Source organism: Micropterus dolomieu, linkage group LG06, assembly GCF_021292245.1.
Source record: "Micropterus dolomieu isolate WLL.071019.BEF.003 ecotype Adirondacks linkage group LG06, ASM2129224v1, whole genome shotgun sequence".
Lineage (NCBI taxonomy): Eukaryota > Metazoa > Chordata > Actinopteri > Centrarchiformes > Centrarchidae > Micropterus > Micropterus dolomieu.
Window position 1 is genome coordinate 28,155,846 of NC_060155.1, and position 18,272 is coordinate 28,174,117.

The 18,272-nt window shown below is 40.8% G+C and overlaps 1 protein-coding gene across 1 annotated transcript in view; it reads right to left on the reverse strand.

Moving 5' to 3' along the window:
• Window positions 1-1,390: 1,390 nt before the first annotated feature.
• The window catches only part of LOC123972175 (xenotropic and polytropic retrovirus receptor 1 homolog), a 47,634-nt gene continuing 30,752 nt past the window's right edge, over window positions 1,391-18,272 (reverse strand). Inside the window, exons 7-16 of the mRNA XM_046051471.1 lie at window positions 16,591-16,672; window positions 15,984-16,073; window positions 15,255-15,352; window positions 14,968-15,147; window positions 13,776-13,941; window positions 13,471-13,665; window positions 11,621-11,787; window positions 11,367-11,506; window positions 10,082-10,303; window positions 1,391-8,687 (exon numbers count right to left, since the gene is read on the reverse strand). Of these exons, the coding sequence (XP_045907427.1) occupies window positions 8,633-8,687; window positions 10,082-10,303; window positions 11,367-11,506; window positions 11,621-11,787; window positions 13,471-13,665; window positions 13,776-13,941; window positions 14,968-15,147; window positions 15,255-15,352; window positions 15,984-16,073; window positions 16,591-16,672 (1,395 nt within the window). The 3' untranslated portion in view covers window positions 1,391-8,632. The remainder of the gene's footprint in view (window positions 8,688-10,081; window positions 10,304-11,366; window positions 11,507-11,620; window positions 11,788-13,470; window positions 13,666-13,775; window positions 13,942-14,967; window positions 15,148-15,254; window positions 15,353-15,983; window positions 16,074-16,590; window positions 16,673-18,272) is intronic.

Genomic DNA, 18,272 nt, shown 5'->3' on the forward strand with positions numbered 1-18,272 from the left:
AAAATATCGTAACTCTAGAATGCATTGCTTTGACCTCCAGATCCAGAATGCAGTGGCACGTGCGCAGCGTGAACCAGGAACAGATCGTATTAGCTTCTCTGCTTCCTGTAAAATCCACAATAGAATTCTGTGCTCCCAGAATGCACCTGTAGTTCCTAGAGTCTCCAAAAGTAGACTGGGAGCCAGAGCGTTCAGCTATCAAACTCCTGTCCTGTGGAACCAGGTTCCAGTTTGGGTTCAGGAGGCAGACACCATCTCCACATTTAAGAGAAGGCTGATTTTAACCCTTTAAAATTTCAAACATTGTTGGATTATTAGCTGTAAGTCTTACATGAGTACTGGCCCTCAAAGAACCAGGAGCTTTCAATGGATGATACGTATGGATCCAGCGACTGAAAATATAAAATCAGCAACTTCAGATCTGAACTTCGAGGTCTTGGCTGTCCAGAAATTGTGGTACACTCACTTAAGAGGGAAAAATCCTAAAGGTGAACCCAGCAGGAGTTTGGAGAAAGAGAGTGGACCTCATATGTTAATCAACAAAAGGGGGTAATTGGCTGGTGGGTGCTGAGAAAATTAAGACATTCTCTCTTCATAGGTAAGATATCATTAATGAGTCCCCTACAATCAAACACTTCATGGAGCGCTGGCATAGATTATTTGATGTGACACAGGTACATTTTTTTCTTGTGCATTTTAAACTTAAAAGCCATGTTATTGATTGTTTGGTAGCCCAATTGGCTACATTTTAGACTGATTTCCCCATCATCAGGCAGCAATTGGTTACACTTTCAGATAGTTAATGCACCACAGTAAACATTTAGTCCACTGGTTCTGGACCGGTTTCTGTTTCTATGCCCCTGCTCTTTATTTCTTTTATTCATACATGTATACTTGTATTTGTTTATATTGTGCATTAGGAAAGCCCTTGGGTCACTCCTGTTGTTTTCAAGTGACTTGTCTTACAATAAAAACACTATAACAACTTGACATTTTTACTGGTAAAGGCTATTGGTGATCACTGTTCTGAAGGAATATAATAATATTAGCAAGTCATTTTTCAAATAAATGGAATTCACTGCTTAGTTTTCAACATTTAGATTTTACACAAATATTATAAATAATTGTAATAAACCTATCATCTGAGGGGCTTTTTCTGTAAAACCTAAGCTGTAACACTGATGCCCTCTCATTTATGTTTTTTTCAATTTAACGATGCTGAATAAGCAGATTAGAAGCTAAAATCCTCAAAATGTATGGGTGTTGTTTTTCTATATCCTAAAACCATTTACTTGGCTGTAAGAATTCCTTTAAGAAACATTTTCACATGAATATCAAAGCTCCTGTAGGTAGTAAACAGACATATCAGAACAGAAACAAGACAAACACCTTTCGAGCTTTAGCTGTTTTTACTGAAAAAAACTGTAACAGGGGTTGGTGAACTAGGCACCTCTGTAGCATCACACTGCTACTGTACATACAGGACAACACCCACAGCACAGTCACCGATTATACAATGCTTCTAATCAATATATTCAATATATAATGGATTGTATAATCAACAGCTCTGGGTACACCATGGTGGGGTCAGAGCGTGGATCAAAACGCTCTGGGTCTGCTACATGAAGACTAACCAGAAAACGTCTGTGACATTTTGGTTTTTGGCTCCATTTTATTCCAGTTTAAATTATGCTTAATCTTATGTGGACGTCAGAGAATTGTGATCCAGGCCGAGTTTGTTTCGTATAACCTACTCTGTGAACCCGCAGCTTTGGGCCAGTGAGCATGTAGAGTCTCAGATTATCAGCTGAGCCAATTACACAAACTTAATTTCTTTAAAAAGCAACACGTTTGTGGCGTAAAAAGACAACAAAATTGTATAAATGGCATGGCGATCTGATGGAAGTAAATCATGTCCTTCTGTGATTCTTGTCCTCTGAGAGGCTCCATGCTACTAACCCAGAGTTTTAGTGAGTACTGGGGGATGACTGGTTTGTATACAACAGAACTGGTGCCAACAGGTGTTCTAAACAGACTATAAGACACACAGCATCCTCACAGGACGGGATCTTTCTGGTCTCTAGAGGAGACATTGGGCCTCATGCAAGAACCATTCGTATTCCTACATTTGTCCTTAAGTGGCAAGTACAAGAGAAGTTGTCGCATTCACCAATTTTCTCATATTTAGAATGTGAGTTGTAATAATGCCTTAACCTCAATGAGTTTAAACATGATACCAACATCAACTAAAATCCATCCATCGTCAACCGCTTATCCTGCGTACAGGGTCGCGGGGGCTGGAGCCAATCCCAGCTGATATCGGGCGAATGGCAAGATACACCCTGGACAGGTCGCCAGTCCACATCAACTAAAATAAAATATATAATTAAAATAAACCAACTGAAAAACTTATAATCATTGCTATCAATTTACTGAGGGTAAGCTGTATTAATATGTTTTATTGTTTCAGGTCACCTTATAAGAATTGCCAAACATGTTCTGTTTTCATCTGCTGATCCCTGACGTCAGGACTTGGAGCTCTGCCGTGTGAAATTTGTCCTTCTATTATTTTGGTAACATTGTTGTGAATGACATTTTAACCACACACTAGGGGCGGGACAGGCAGCCTTATATGGCAATTAGGGGCACTGATTATGATAATGATCACATCTCACAAATGCGCCCCTCCTCGTGAGCAGGTGAAAGTTATAACGAGCGACTTGCGACATGGTTGTGCAGTTACCTGACAGAAAAAAAGTCACCATCATGACAATACGAAACTTTTCTTGCATGAGGCCCGCTGAGCAGCTTTGTTGTGAAACAAATGATGAAATCTTGGTTAAAACCAACCAACTGGTACAATGTGAAATGTTGGAAAATCAGCTTGTTGAAAAAAAAAAAAATAACACAATAAACATCAAATTGAAACATTCCTAACATCCTGAAAGATCTCCCATTTGGTCCGACATTTCCCTCCACACTAGACTAGGGCTGGGTATCGTTTGAAATGTGTGGATAGTGAAGTTTCAGTTCCTTACTCTGAGAAATATAAACATGGTTTTCTACACAACAAAGAAGCCATATTTTTGAAATGTTGAATGTCTGAACAAGCATCCGTTCCATAACTGTGCCTGAATAAACTGTGGTCGCAATCAGGAACTTTCTCAACAAACTGAACAAACTCTGAGCAGATATTTATACAGACTTTTGATACTATATGCTGATGATACATTTCTGATGGTACCAAAAAGGTTTTGAGGATCAATACCCTCTACAGATGTCATTTGACTTGACTTTTGGAAAAAAGGGGGTTCACCTGTCTGTCACGGTCTCAAATGTGTTCACATAAAGAGGGAGCGAGTCCTCGTCTGGAATTTAGAAAAAGAAAACCAAAAAAGACACGATTTACCATTTCAAACTCTAAAACAACACCGTCCGAATCAACCAGAGCCTAGTCAGCCTGCCTGCAGCTGAAGTTCAGAAACGCCCTTAGGCTCGGCTCTGGCATCGAGGGCACACCAAAGTTTGGGGAGATGGTCCTATTTGGCAAGAAATAACTGAAAAAAATCTCCCGTTCTAGAGGTTCCTTTGCAAAGCTAAAGCAGATCTCTGGTGTAATCCTGTAATAAGTAAACACGTCCGTGGAGTGAGGTTTCAAATGGTACATTCGTAAAAATAAGGGCTGTGAACAACAAAAACAGAAGGGGCAGATGACGGGAAGTCAGGAAGCTTCCGTGCTGCTCGTGGATTAGCAGGTTAAGGTGCAAATGTGCTAAAAGCGTCCTGAGTTCAAATCTTGCCACATCGCACCTCCAACTCTCCTGTCACTGCGGTTTGCAACAAAGGAACGGCTTCATAATCATCAGATTTCTTCTAAAGTAACGTGTCTCAACGTGAAAACAAGAGTCCTGAACAAATGCACTGCATTCACAATCAGAAAACTGACCTGTTCCCTTTGGATGGAATGATTGTCGGCTGCATGGACATTGAAGAAGACAGAAAGTGGTGCAGGCATTAGGCAACACCCCTATTTCAAAGCTTGTGTAGAAATGTTCTCTAGTTAAAAAAGATATATATGCACATAATAAACAAGCGAGAGATGAACCCTGAGCTCCAGCGCTTCAACAAAAGGCAAAGTAGACAAACAGCAGACCCGTCTGCTCACCAGTACACCTCTGAAAATATACTTCTTTGGCGTCACACTCAAATGTTATTCTTACTCAAACAAAATGTCTTCTCACTTTTACTCATTTCATTTTAAAATACTGGCTCTCAAGAAACCAGCATTTACACACTCATACCAGACAGCGTTATCACTGAGCAAAAGGCTACAACTTAAAAGCATCAGTAATATTTGTTTTGTGTTTTCGCCCATTTTGCTTTCCATTTAAAGTTGTAACTTCTTTAAACCTATCAAATATTGCTTCTTATGTGCTATTTTACAAGACATTATATATTAAGTATTACTAATGGACTACAGCACTCTATATCATGTTATATTTGGCTGTCACAAGCGTTAATAAGAAAAGCTGCCGATGTGGGAACGTTAGTGCGCAGTGAGAGATTATCATATTAACAGAAACTGAGAGTTAAATTTACTCATCTGAGGGAGATCCCAATCAAAATATTAAGAAATATAGTATGTTGATGATCTGTTCTTCAATTGACTAAACTGGGAATAGCTGTGCCATCAGATCAGATTCTCTCATGTTGGAGACCCAAATTAAACAGGCTCCAGTCTTAATAAACACTGATGCATTATACATCTCAGTCCTCCGTGAGTTGTTCCACTGTATATGTTCGCAAGCTCCAGAAGGAACCATCAGAACATCATGATGAAAACTAAAACTCTACTAGGACTAAAATGCTTAAACCTTCCTCAGGTCTGAGCCACAGTAGTCACAATGACAACAAAGATGACGTTTGGCATTAAAGTGCACATTAATTGTCTTATTGCTCACTGGTAAGTGACCTCAATCAGGGTTTCCTGAAGGATTCAGAGGTCAGTCACTTCAAAGTGCATCTACAAGATATTAAAAAACGCATTACAAGGAGAGCAGAACGGGTTGTGTGAAATTCCTGATTAATAAAAGCAACGAGTGAAAAAAAAGATAAAAACCAACCTGAACAGGACCTCCTCAACTAAATCACATTCTGACAGTTCAGTAAGAGCACAGCAACCAGCACCAGAATGATGCATCAAGTTTGTCAACCACTTTGGGAATGTGAAAAACAACTAAAGTGATGTCTCTGCTCTAATAGAAGCATTAAGAAAATCATTTTCTCCAGTGTAATCACAACTACCTGTGTTCAAACAGTAGAAGATGGTTTCATATTGTATGATTTGGTAGCACCGACTGACACCGATGGCTGCAGCGTGGCCACAGTGACAAAGCGTCTGCCAATATGCAGATGATGTGATTGTGTGTAACCTGTTACTGGGACATAAACCTCAGCAAACCACAGCCAAGCATGTAAACTAGCAGCCGTTACAGAAAGCTACCGTAAATTCTCTAATCAAATCAAATGGCCGAGATGTCAACAAATAAAGGCAGAGTCAAAAACACACAGAAGGCTATGAAATGACCTATAACGAACAAAAATGGCTCTCAGGTGCTAAATTGTATTATAATATTTCCGCTCTGAGTTTCTCTTCTTAATGCATATTGTTCATCCCTAAATTAATTCAAGTTTTTTCTGATGACCTCTGTTGAGCTGCTGTCAATGAAACGCCACAATTCCACATAAAGAGACTAATAACAGGAAGGCTGTGTTAACGGTAGAGTAACACCAGTCGAAAAACGTAAAAGGAACAGTGATGGTGAGTGTGACATGCCTATGTTGTTGCACTGATGGAATTAGTGCTGTGGAAATGTATGTTATAGAGAACTTAAGCCCCTCCCCTTTCAGGTGGACCACCATGGGACGTTATATCAGAAAAAAATATGTACTCAATGGTGAGAGACAACAAATTTTTTGATCCCATTTGAATTGTTCCCGGAATTACACACGATGTTTGTCAATTTAAAATATACACTTGAAAGTCAAGATAGACACAGTAAAACTGTTGAAGTATAAGACTGTGAAAATACGTATTAAAAAGACCACAAACCCAAAAGTAGCATATGTGACGTCGTAACTTTTTCTCTTAATGACTCAAGCTAACATCAAAGAACTTACATATGTAGATGATGTGATGAAAGGACCAGGAGTCGTTGGATTAAACACATCAGGTGAGATACATTTACATAGCTACATTATCAAGCTAGTAGCAAGCAGGAAATCAACTTTTGCATGCGTGTCAACGTGTGCGAGACAGACGTTGACTGCCACACATATTTGTTTCCCAAATAAGGTCTAATGGGGCCGAAGCAGGAGACCTAGGCTTTCTACTGAATGTATCAAGACAAAAGGTAAACATCTAGGACGCTTAGGTTGGAATCAAGTAATAATGGCCGGAGCCGCAATTTACGGTAGACTCAAAAATGTGTTTTGAATAGTATATTTACATACTGAACACAACAGGTCTTAATAATTCTTTCAACCAATCTAGTCCAGTAAAGCATTACAACTAAACCTTTATGGAGCCTGAGTTACAACAGTGTGTATCTCATGAGTGTAAACACAGCCAATCAGATTCAGTCCCACAGAACACCAAAGCAGCTGGAAGAGCCACGTCATTCAAAACTGTATATATATATTTATATATTGTTTGTTCAGCACATTACGACCTATATTTATGTTATTGTGGCAGCGACCTCTAGTGGCCGTACACTGGTAGCAATGGAGGAAGTCGGGTGACAAGAATGTCGCAAAGTAAAGAGGTAGGATGGATCAAACTGCGTGTTCAGGTGTTCGAGTCCCATGTGAAACCAAGCACATATTGAGTTATTTTGAGTTTTAGGTTAAATAACGTTACTAACTTTCGTCACGTGACTTACGCAATGTACTTAACATCACCAAACTGTGACTGTTTCACATTAACCACGTGTTTAATGTCATGCTGTCCTTTAGTTTGGATGACTTGTTGCTTCATTCATATTCAAGTTCAACTACAACTTCTGATTGTGACAGTTTGAACCAGTATGTGATAAGACAGGTGAGCGCCCCCTTTTTATCATCGTCACATTTCAATGAACCAGTTTAACAGACCAGAAAAAGGTTTTCAATCAGTCTTCAAGGGACAAATTAAACTCTCTTAACTCTAAATGGGTTGACAGGTGGTATCGGGCATCGCTCCCACTCTGACATAAATAAGTTGGCATACATTCAGCAAAAACATTTCCAGATGGAGGATTTTTTTCCACATGAGTTACTGCAGGATGATTAAGATGATCTTCATCTTTTTCAAGAAACAAAAAGGTAGAATTTCCTTCTCAGCGCGGCAGCTGAACAGTCATTCCAGCTGCTGTTCTGTACAGTCTGAACTCAGCACTTTATAGTTTTTTTTTTTTTAAATGGAGTCTTTAATATATTCGGAATATTTTCATCATCACCTCCTACTTTGGTCCGTCTCATATTTACAACCACAGTTACAAATAATCACTAGTCCATGTATGTGTGTGTTTTCTCCCCAGGGTCTCAAGAAGAATAATGGTTGCACTTCCATGAACAATAAAACATAATAAATCGCTGTGTGTGAACACACAATAGGCATCCACTCCAGCTGACTCTTCCTACAAAGTGCGTCTTTCTCTGTGTGTGTATGCATGTGTGTTGCTAAAGCATGTAAGGTGCAGGTAGGCAGCTCTGTGATGATTTGAAGAGGCAAGCTCAGGAGCAAGGGAGTCAAGCCAGAAGCTGATTGGTGTCTCCAAATGTTCATCAGCATAGTCTACTGGCTGGTGTCAACACAAAGGGTCAGGGAGAAGGTCACAAGGCCTTAAAAGGACGACAAGGAAGATGACACTTTTTCACCCTTTTTCTTCTCTTATTGGAAAGAAAAGGGCTTTAGGTTCATTCTGAGGTCCAAATTAATTCAACTTGAGATCCCTCGTGGTGTGACTGGTATATCATTAAGTCAAGGCCTTTCTTCTAAGCGTTACCTGGATGCTGGGAGTGTAGGTGGAGACTAATAGCTAAAGTCGGGGCGGGGGAAAACCTTTTGATCATTAACAGCAGTAGGTTTGAAGTTGTCGGCCTCTCCCTGTGTGGGAGCTGCGCGGCACCGAGAGGGAGCGGGGACACTTCCTGTCAGGGTGATCGGCTTGTGTTCTATTTAGATGCGTTGTCCATGCTAGGCCGAGGCTTTGAGGAGAGCCCAAGCAAAGACTGAGAAGTGGGTGTACTTAGAGAATACACCTCTGGGTGGCTTTTGATGACAGAAAGAGAAGTTTTTCACCCACAGGAAGAGTTTAAGTGGTAGGCCCACCTCTGGTTATTATTGAAGGTAGGAGTTCGATGGCCACGTTGCAGGGCTGTTTGTTCAAGAGGTGAAAGTTCCTCCCTTGAAATAGTTCTGAACCCAAGCAGAGGCTCATGCATTGGAGAAAGATTATGCGGGCATGATGAGTTTCAAACTCGTCCTTGGTTGAGAGTTCAACGCCCAACTCGCTGGGTAATTCCTTGGTTAGGAGGTGGAGTTTCCTCCTTTGAATAAATTCTGGACCCAGGCGAGGGGCGTGGCCTGATGTCAGGAGTCATCGTCAGTATCCTCTATCAAAACCTTGGTGTCACGGGTTTTGGACCTGAAGTGGGAAAAAGGAAGAAAGAGTTTACAGTATTAACTCAAAAGATGTTTATTGCTCCACAGCAGGGGGTTACACATCAAACCCAATATATTATATTTCTATTTCTAGTAGCCTAGGTTTTTTTCTTATTTAACCATTTTAATTATACTTCATTCACTCTCCATCTTCTTTTAGTGCTTACTCACTAGCCTACTTGAATCGGCTCCTTTCTCTCCCCCGTTTTATAAACTCGACACTCAAGTCATCTTTTGGATTTTTCCACCCATGATTCTGTTTTCAGTCTTTTAACGTTATAGGTAACATCTCTCTCTGTTTCTCTGCAAAATGCTAAAATAGGTCACCAAATATACCTGGGCTGCCCGCCCAAGTAAAGTCTGTGTGGAAAACACTCTTTAATGCTGCACCCCGGTGAAAAAACATGGTTGACTATACACATAATAACTGAAGATAAATAAAAGCAAAAATGCCTAAAATCTAGGGCTGTCCCCGATTAAGTATTTACATAGTCTGATCAGAATCCTCAAGTCTGCCTATAGTCGACTGATAGTCGAATCATGTGTGTTTTTTGTGCGCGACGACACACAGTTTCAGCTTTAATCATGAGAAGCTGCAGAGCTGCAGTCTCCATTCATTCAACTTACACTTTAAATTTCCAGCTAAACTGAGGCTTTTTGAAGACCCTTTTCTCTCTCTCTCTCTCTCTCGCCTGTCATTCATTGGTCTTGTGCAGACTTTTACGTGCATTACTGCTGCCGACAACTGCATGCACGTCGCGGTTCCTCACGGGTCTATTTCTAGTAGCCGGCCATTTAAAGACATAAAAATATTCTTTGTGTGGTTCATCAACGGTGATAAATTATTCGAAAGTCCCGCGAGGTGCGGACAACTCAGCACAACACCGGTGAAGCCGGGGCTCCGTCTCTTCAGCAAGTGCTCCTCTGCTGCCACCACACACATTCACACACATGCGCACTGACGACCCAGGGTTAAAGGTTACAATTTTGGATTTATTTACACACTTTTAAAAACATTTATTGAAAGTTTTATTCTGTTTACATGTTTATTTACAGCATTAAACGTTGAAGTGTATATTGTAATAGGCTGTATATTAACTTATTGGGAGAAACCTGGTGGTTCTATGTAAAATCAGACTTTGAGCAGCCCCATATTGCCAAAATGGCATGATCCTTGTTTCACTGCGAAGCTTTGACTGTGAGATTGACAGTTGAATCAGGCTCCGCCCATCGAAGCATCGAATCGTCGACTAACTTTTCCATACTGTGTAGGAACCCTGTTTAACCTACTTGAAGCCTCCATGCCCAACCTGCGATAAGTCATCACCTTCACATGTTCAGTTATTATGTTTGCATCTGCTACTGTTCGAGACTCACTGTGAGGCCAGCCGTGGCCTGCGTAGACTCATGCTGTAGCTCCTCTTCCAGCTCTTCTTGCCCTGTCGGTTCCTGACTCCGTCCTCCTGGTCCATCATCTGCTCCAGCAGGGTCTGGTCGTCGGCATTGAGCGGAGCCACGCTGATGTCTCTGACGGCCCTGAACTCACCACAGTTATTCAGGTGTTCGTTCTCCAACCGGAAGAAGTTCCACACAAAACGTCTGGGAAGGAAAAACACAGACTATCAGTGGCCAATTTTACTATCATAGTGTACTTCACACATTTTCACAGTTACGACAAAAGTGAAAAACTTAAAGAATAATCCTCACCCCACTAAATTTATTTATTTTACCTGATGCATTCTCACACTGCACCTGCTAGATGTGATGCATTTACAGAACATTCGCTCAAATCTTTTTTACTCCCCATTTTCTAGTTTGGTCAAAACATAAGCTACTGATTAGAAAATGACCCAAAATCGTGCAGTAACTTTAATGATTTCTTGACAGTTTCTTCTTGTCCAAGTTCTCTGTTCTCTCCCTGTGAACACGACATCTCGTTTCTTTAACGTTAAAAAAAAAAAGTATGCAGCATCGAAACAAGGCAGTTTAACACCTAAAGATACATTTAAAATCTTTAACGAACTTTGTTAACTTTATTCCTTAACTTGTTTATATTTTTTCACACTTTAGTGCAGTGATGTTGGATTGGCCTTTTGTTATCACTGGGCTGACTTACATGCACTGGGGCTTTCTATACCGTGAGGTCGTTGTACCGTTGTTTTAATTGGCCTGGTGTTGCAGGTGGGAATGTGATGCATGACTGTTACTGGTAGTCAACATTGTTGTGCGTTTTACGCGAGTATGTGCGAGTATTTTCATATTGTTGACTCTGTAGTAGCCTATGTAATGCACCTTTAATGCGCCATAATGCAATATTTTTCCAGACTCGTCGTAATTTGCAGTTGACTACTCCGACCACATGCTGATCCCGCATTACATTTCCTAAAATTGCATATGCTGATGACCATTTAAAAAGTGTTTTTTTCATCTGAGCCATTAATGTCCCCACCACTTTTCAGCACAAAGTGACGCCCTTGGTCCCTTGCAGGTCCAGGCCTACAGCTGTGTTTAATGGAAAAAGAGATTTTCTACACTTGCATCATATTTGGTGCAAAATCTCCACAAGAGCAGAGCCAGTGTAGAAAAGCAAGAGATTAATAATGGAAGAAAGAAAAGACAAGGATGAAGAAGCCCAGTTAGAAAGTAGAATGGTTGTGTGTACCTAAAGACCTCCATTGGGGCCAGAATAGTTGCCAATATGTCTGAGATGCCATGAAGACCGGTGACTGTGCTGAGGGAAACAGTTAAAGTCCATGAAAAACGCAACAGCACATCCTCCACTATGGCACTGTAGTAATAGGCCTGGAGGGAGAGACAGAAGAGGAAGAACAACAGCTGTCAACACATCCTCACATGAGCCAGCCATCAGCCAGTCTCCTCCAACACATGGAGGTTCCTCTCTGAGTGGAGAAATACCTTATGTGGGTACACTATCTCCTCTCTCAGGAAGGTATTCTCTCCTGCGTTGCGGTCAAACAGGCCCCAGTCCATCTTCAGATCCCAGATCAGTGTGTAACATGAGCTGACCACTAAACAGCCGATATACAAGTAGAAGAAGATCTTGGCGTCATTGTGGTTTTCAGCTGAAGAGAAGAGAGAAAGAAGGGTGTGAGGTTAGACGGCCGGCATAGCATCAGATTTATGTTTCTAAATGGAAACGTTAATCCGAGATGTTTGCTTGTTTTATTTTTAATAATCCAGACTCATCAGTTTTTCACTTTAATGAGAGAAGCAAACTATGTGAAAGCGATTCATCAAATGTTCATACATCTGTACGTAGACCAAGAAGAAGTACGTAAACATATCACACTGCTGTCAAAGTCTGTTTTGTCTCTTATTGTCTTCACAACTTCTAGGTAGCTTTCATATAGAAGTGTTGACTGTAGACAGGGTGGCAGTGAACATGCTTAAGGAACTAGAGGATAGAAAAATGTAAATACAGGCACAGAACCTGAGATTATTGACCGCTGAAAGCTGTGAGGTACCAACAACAAATCTTACACAGAAGCGGTTATTCAAATAATGACCAGCATGAGCAAACCTGGCATGTTGAATAAGAGACAAGTGACATGTATAATTTTGATGGACTTTGCCTACCAACAAAGAGAGCTCTTTGAGGAAGTATTTTAATGGGAAACATCTTTGCAGGAAGTGATTTGTTTCATTGAAGCGTAAAGAGGTCATATTATGCTTTGGGGTTTTTCCCCCCCTTTCCTTTGTTGTGTTATACAGCATCTTTGTGCATGTAATAAGGTTGCAATTGCAAAAAGCCCACTCCAAAGGGAGCTCCCATCTCCCTGCTCCTGAACTGCCTGAAAGTAGCTGGATTGTAGTCCATCCTTTACTTCTGTGAACTAATGCTCGCCCAGCGGCTTGTGTGGCACGCCCTCAAAAACACTGGTGGAGAAACACACTGAGCTGCAGCACACAGTGAATACGTCCACCTGCTGCCTCTTCTCACCCCCTCCCGAACGTTGGAGACCCTCCAGGCAGCCAATGGACATAACGTTGTTACTGTGATGTAGAGATATTTTTTTACATTTTACATTACATTTAGCTGAGGCTTTTATCCAAAGCGACTTCCAATTGCTATACATGTCAGAGGTCACACGCCTCTGCAGCAACTAGGGGTTAAGTGTCTTGCCCAGGGACATCCATTGCGCCATTACCACCCCCAGAGAGACAGTGCTCAGTTAAAACGTTACGAATGACAGATCAGTGTGTTACAGATAAATAACTCACCACTCTCCAACACAACTCCAGTCTAGGTTGCTAAGCTGGTTCGGGAACATGTACGGCTGAACGACCTGTTTCCCGGCTTGTCAGGACCCGCCCTACTCTGCTCCTGATTGGCTAGTAGTCCCTAACTAGGTACTGCGCATGTGCAACTCCCAACAAAGATCAAATAGAAGTGGGATGCTTCGCTCGGTAGCTAAAACAGAGCGTTCAACACACACGGTAAAGAAAGAGGAGCAGCAGCAATGTGCAGTATGACAAAAAATCTGGTGTTTCTGAAAATTATGGTTCTGGTACAGGCCCTAAATAATATGATGAACCTGAAAATGAGCATAACACGACCTCTTTAACGCCAAAGGAAAGTATAGCAAAGTTGAATTAACTTTAACACTTTCTAGTTGTGCCTGTGAATCTTCTAATAATCAGAAATACTTTTAATAAAGGTATGTTATATATAAAGCCCATGTGCGCTCTCTAACAGATATTCCAGTAAAGCTTTACCCTCTGTGCACTGAATCCATCCATTTTACCTTTATGTGTGCTGTATAGGGCAGCGAAAGTAACAACAAAGAAGGAAGTGGAGTATTTCCCAGCATTGACCAGGTGAGGGAAGGCCCGCTTTGTGTCACGGTAACGTCGCAGACACTGGATGAATCGGAACCAAGCCGGAAGACACTGGATCACCGCACGGACGCCATAGGAGTAGGAGTTACACACATCTTTACCTGCAGAGACATGCAGACAGCGTGGTCATCATGACTGAATCGGAGTCTTCACAGCCTTCATTTACACACACGTTATTTACATAAAGTGGCCTTTAATTGTTCAGTCTCACCTGCGCTGCTGATGAGTCCATCGTGCTTTTTCCAGTCCAGTTCAAAACTATAGAAACAGATCATGTACTCCAGATCCATTAGAACCACCACCAGAGAGTTCAACTGGTCTGCCAGCCAGAAGTCTGCAAAGCCAACCCGATGAAACGGAGCAGTCACCACTCGAAACTGTGAAACAAAAGGACAGAGAGGACAGTGTCAGAGATATCACTGTTTTCCATCATCAACTCAAAAGTGAGACCATTTGTGTCCATAATATGTTAGTTATCCAATGGATAAGCTATTGGATTGTTCAATATGTCATTTGTGCAATGCGTAGGCTTTTAGGTGTGTGCAATATCTCATTGTGTAAGGCCTGTGCTACAGTAATAAGCAGGGAATACAGCCGACAGGGCTGTTCAATCAAAACTGCCATTGAAAGAAGGAGTTAATGTGCTTACTATATAGGTATCTGTCTATATATGAGAGCATGTGTCGTGTTACAGAGTATGTGTTGAGAGATGTTTATTTTTTGTATTTTGTGTTGTCTTTTTAAAGCTGCAGAACGGACAGAGTCCAAAACTAATTTCCCTTCGGGGACAATAAAGTACATCTTATCTTATCTTATATGTGGTACTTATTTTAGGTGGTGTTATAGATCTTTCTCAACGGAGACCAAATGAGAGAATAAATGACAGTGCAATTTAGCGCATCTCTGAATTCCCTGAGTTGTATAACACTACTCTCCAATTCCAATACTTGGACAGAAACTGGATGAAGAAACCAGGTTAGAAACTGAGCACAGTTATTGTTTACTTAGTGTGGTTCGATATTCTTAAGAGAGAATGTGCTGTTTTACATTACTGTACATGTAACATCTCTGGGTTTTAGGCTGCTGGGCAGACAAAACAGACAATGTAAAGATGTCTCATTGGACTTGGAAATTGTGATGAACATGTTTTTAACCACATCTTTTCTTTGGTTTAAAACATTTCCCACCAAGAGTCAGTCCCCAAAAAAGGAATATGTCTTCTTATGGTTGGGCTGCCTGCTGCTCCACCAAAACACTAAACCTAGACGCAATGTTTAATAGTGGATCCTTCAAACGGTCTCACACGTAAAATCTCTTTGTACAGAACAAAAGTTGCACAAAAGATGAACAGCAGTGACAGAAACTTTTAAAAATTGACAGAATTTGAAATTGAGTGTTGATACCAAGAGTTTGAGCAGCCAGAAGCGTGACTTGTAGTAGCAGGTCTTGAAGGGGTTGATGAGGAAGAGGAAGAACAGGCCGTAGAGAGCCAGAGGGTTAGCCTGCATCGGTACCAGGATGCTATCACTGAAGAGACAGGACAGCAGGCTGACGCACCACAGCACCCCCAACAGACCAGCAATCTGCACACAAACAGACTAATTCAGTCACACACTCTGAAATCCAGAAAGACAAATTAAAAAGTACTGTGTTTGTTGGACAGCATGTTTGCATGTGTGTGCGCTCAGACCTCAAACAGATGTTGGTGGGACAGGTTGTTTCTGGGGTTCAGTTCAAATATGAGCACATGGTTAACGCCTGCCTGCCTCCAGCCGTAGGTGTTGATGCCTGGAAGATAAAAACAATGAATGAACAGACAGACAGATAGATAGACCGGCATATTCCATGATAGTAATCAAGTGAACCCGCTGTATCGCTGTGAGTCCAGACAGTTTGTTACCAAGTGGTAACATAGCTGGTAGAGTTTTGCAATATAAACATCTTACAACTGAGCGCAACCATGCTCTGTTTGGGACAGTGAGCTGCATTTTATCGGACGTGCTGAAGTTAACATGTGTGGATCTTGGGTGAAAAGTGTTTCAATTAGTTTTGTTTTCCCACAACTGTTATCCAACATAAAGTCCCAAACGGGTTTACGTGTCTGTCAGACGGTCTGAAGGGGATACTACCAGCGTAGCAATTCATTAAATGCTGAACTTTCTCTGGACCTGTCAGAGAACACATATGTGGGAGGGATTCTGATTGTGCAGAAAGTTTTGAACATGAGCAGAAAACCTGCTGAAACACAGGAGCTATTAAAGTCCAGGAGTTTCTAACTTCCCTAAACAAAGACTCATGGCACATGAACATGGCAGTCGAAGATAATTTTCATCTACTGTGTTATCGGGATATTACTACGCTTGTGTTCACAACGTCCTTATCCTGATCTGTATGGACAGAACCTTGACTACCAACTTACCTAACAGGAAGAGGAATTCTATTAACAGGAAGCCTCCTCTGTAGATCCTGACCATAGGCCAAACATCAGCACTACGGATCACCACAGCACCTAGTGACAGAGAGAGGGAGACATAGAAAAAGGGTTTATGATGACAGAAAGAGAAGAAGGACAAATGAGAGAAGTGCAGAACCAGAGTGAATGAATGCATTTGAAACCAGGCCGTGCCGTTTCCACATCACATATTTTGCTGTTCGAACTGCAGAGAAAAGATAGTTTGACTTTTATTTATTTGCACAAATCAAGCTAAGGGAAAGTAATAAACAGAGACAGTAAAACATATCAAATACATATATATAGGTTATAAAATTAAATATGTCTTCAGTAAACATGAAAAATACACTCATTTCTAAATCTGACGCAGTGATTCAGTTTTTTCCTCCTGAAACTTCTGTGTGTTCTGCTGTGACCAATGCGTACCAAAATAATACAAGTATATTTCTGGCCTGGACACACTGATTGATATTCCAGGAAGTACAACAGTGAGTCACAAGAGGATTAAAAGTTTCAGACCATTAAAACTTTCATGTCGCACATCTAGTTTGAGAACTGCATGCATGTGTTTTACCTGTAATGACCACGGTGACAATTAAGACGAGGAAAACTCCACAGTAAAGCCCGACTCTAAAGGTGGTCCAAGCAGGAGCAGGCTGCAGGCAGACAGAGGAACACAGTCAACACACCTCAGTGCAGGACCATTTACACAGGTGCATCTTCCAAAATGTCAATATCGTGAAAACGTTCATTTTTCACTGTAATTTAATCCAAAAAGTGTAACTTTCATATATTCTAGATTCATTACACATAAAGTGAAATATTTCAGGTCTTCTGTTTGTTTTAATCTTGATGATTACAGCTTACAGCTCATGGAAATCAAAAATCCATATCTCCAAATATTAGAAGAAAGAATGTATAAAACAGAAATGTTGACCTTCTGGGTTAATTTCTGCACTCAGTACTTGATCGGGCTCCTTTTGCACAACATACTGCATCAATGCGGCGTGGCATGGAGGCCGTCAGCTTGCTCTGCGGCCTTCAGCTCATCCGTATTGTCTTTCACTTTCCTCTTGACCTCAGGTCAGGCAAGTTGGCCAATCAAGCACAGTAATATCAGTGTCAGCAAACCAGTTACTAGTTGTTTTGGCACTGTGGGCAGGCACCATAATTGTGGTTGTGTGTACTGAACCAGACTGAGAGATTAAAGGCTCTTCTTTGGTCGACGTTTTTGTTTTATACATTCTTTTTTCTAATATTTTGATATATGGATTTTGATTTCCATGAGCTATAAGCTGCAATCATCAAGATTAAAACAAATAAAAAAGGCCTGAAATATTTCAGTGAGCCTAGAATATATGAAAGTTTCACTTTTGGGCTGAAATTACAGGGACAAATTAATGAATCCCACGGTAAACAAATTTTTTGAGATGCACCTGTATTTTGGAGGAGATTGCAAACAACAGCGGAAGTAATTTCCACATTTATGCATCAAATTAAGATTTCAATATAAACAACACCCACTCACTCTATGATAATAATAACAACAACAACACTTATGTTCCGAGCAGTGTTATTAAAAATGATTGACATGCAAGACATGTCAAATAACTGGGACATCTTTTTGGATTAAGATGGTTCTAAACATGCTTTTAACAATGCCTGTTAGAAATCTTGTTTATGTGCTTTTATGACAAATACTTTGTTTTTGTATAACTGACTGTTGGTGGTTTACAAATAAAACAAAATGAAATAAATGAGAGACAGAGGAGAAGGAACGGTGTGAAGTAGAGAGGAAGTTATGTATGTTTTTTTTATTGGGTGATATAATATTTGCAAAAGAATTAAAGAAAGAAGAAAGAAAGAAAGAAAAAACAAAAGAAAGAACAAAAGCAAAAAAGAAAGGAAAGGAAGAAAAAAAGAAAGAAAAATTACATTGTGCATCAGGGCACTCACTTTCTTGACAATTGTTAGAAAAAGAAAACTTTACGTGGGTGAAAGTTTGATTTTGTGCAATAAAAAGGACAACAGGAGCGTTGATCTCCAGCTACATTTGGCTTTTTGATCTTTCACACAATCAGTTCAAGTGACAGCAGATGAAGTTGAGTTTAGGAACAGCATCTATAATACAGTGTGTGTGTGTGTGTGTGTGTGTGTGTGTGTGTGTGTGTGTGTGTGTGTGTGTGTCTGACCTGTGCAGCTCCCAGGGGCGGCACCCTCAGCCGCTTCATGGCCCTCTGTCTGTCGCCACCTTCC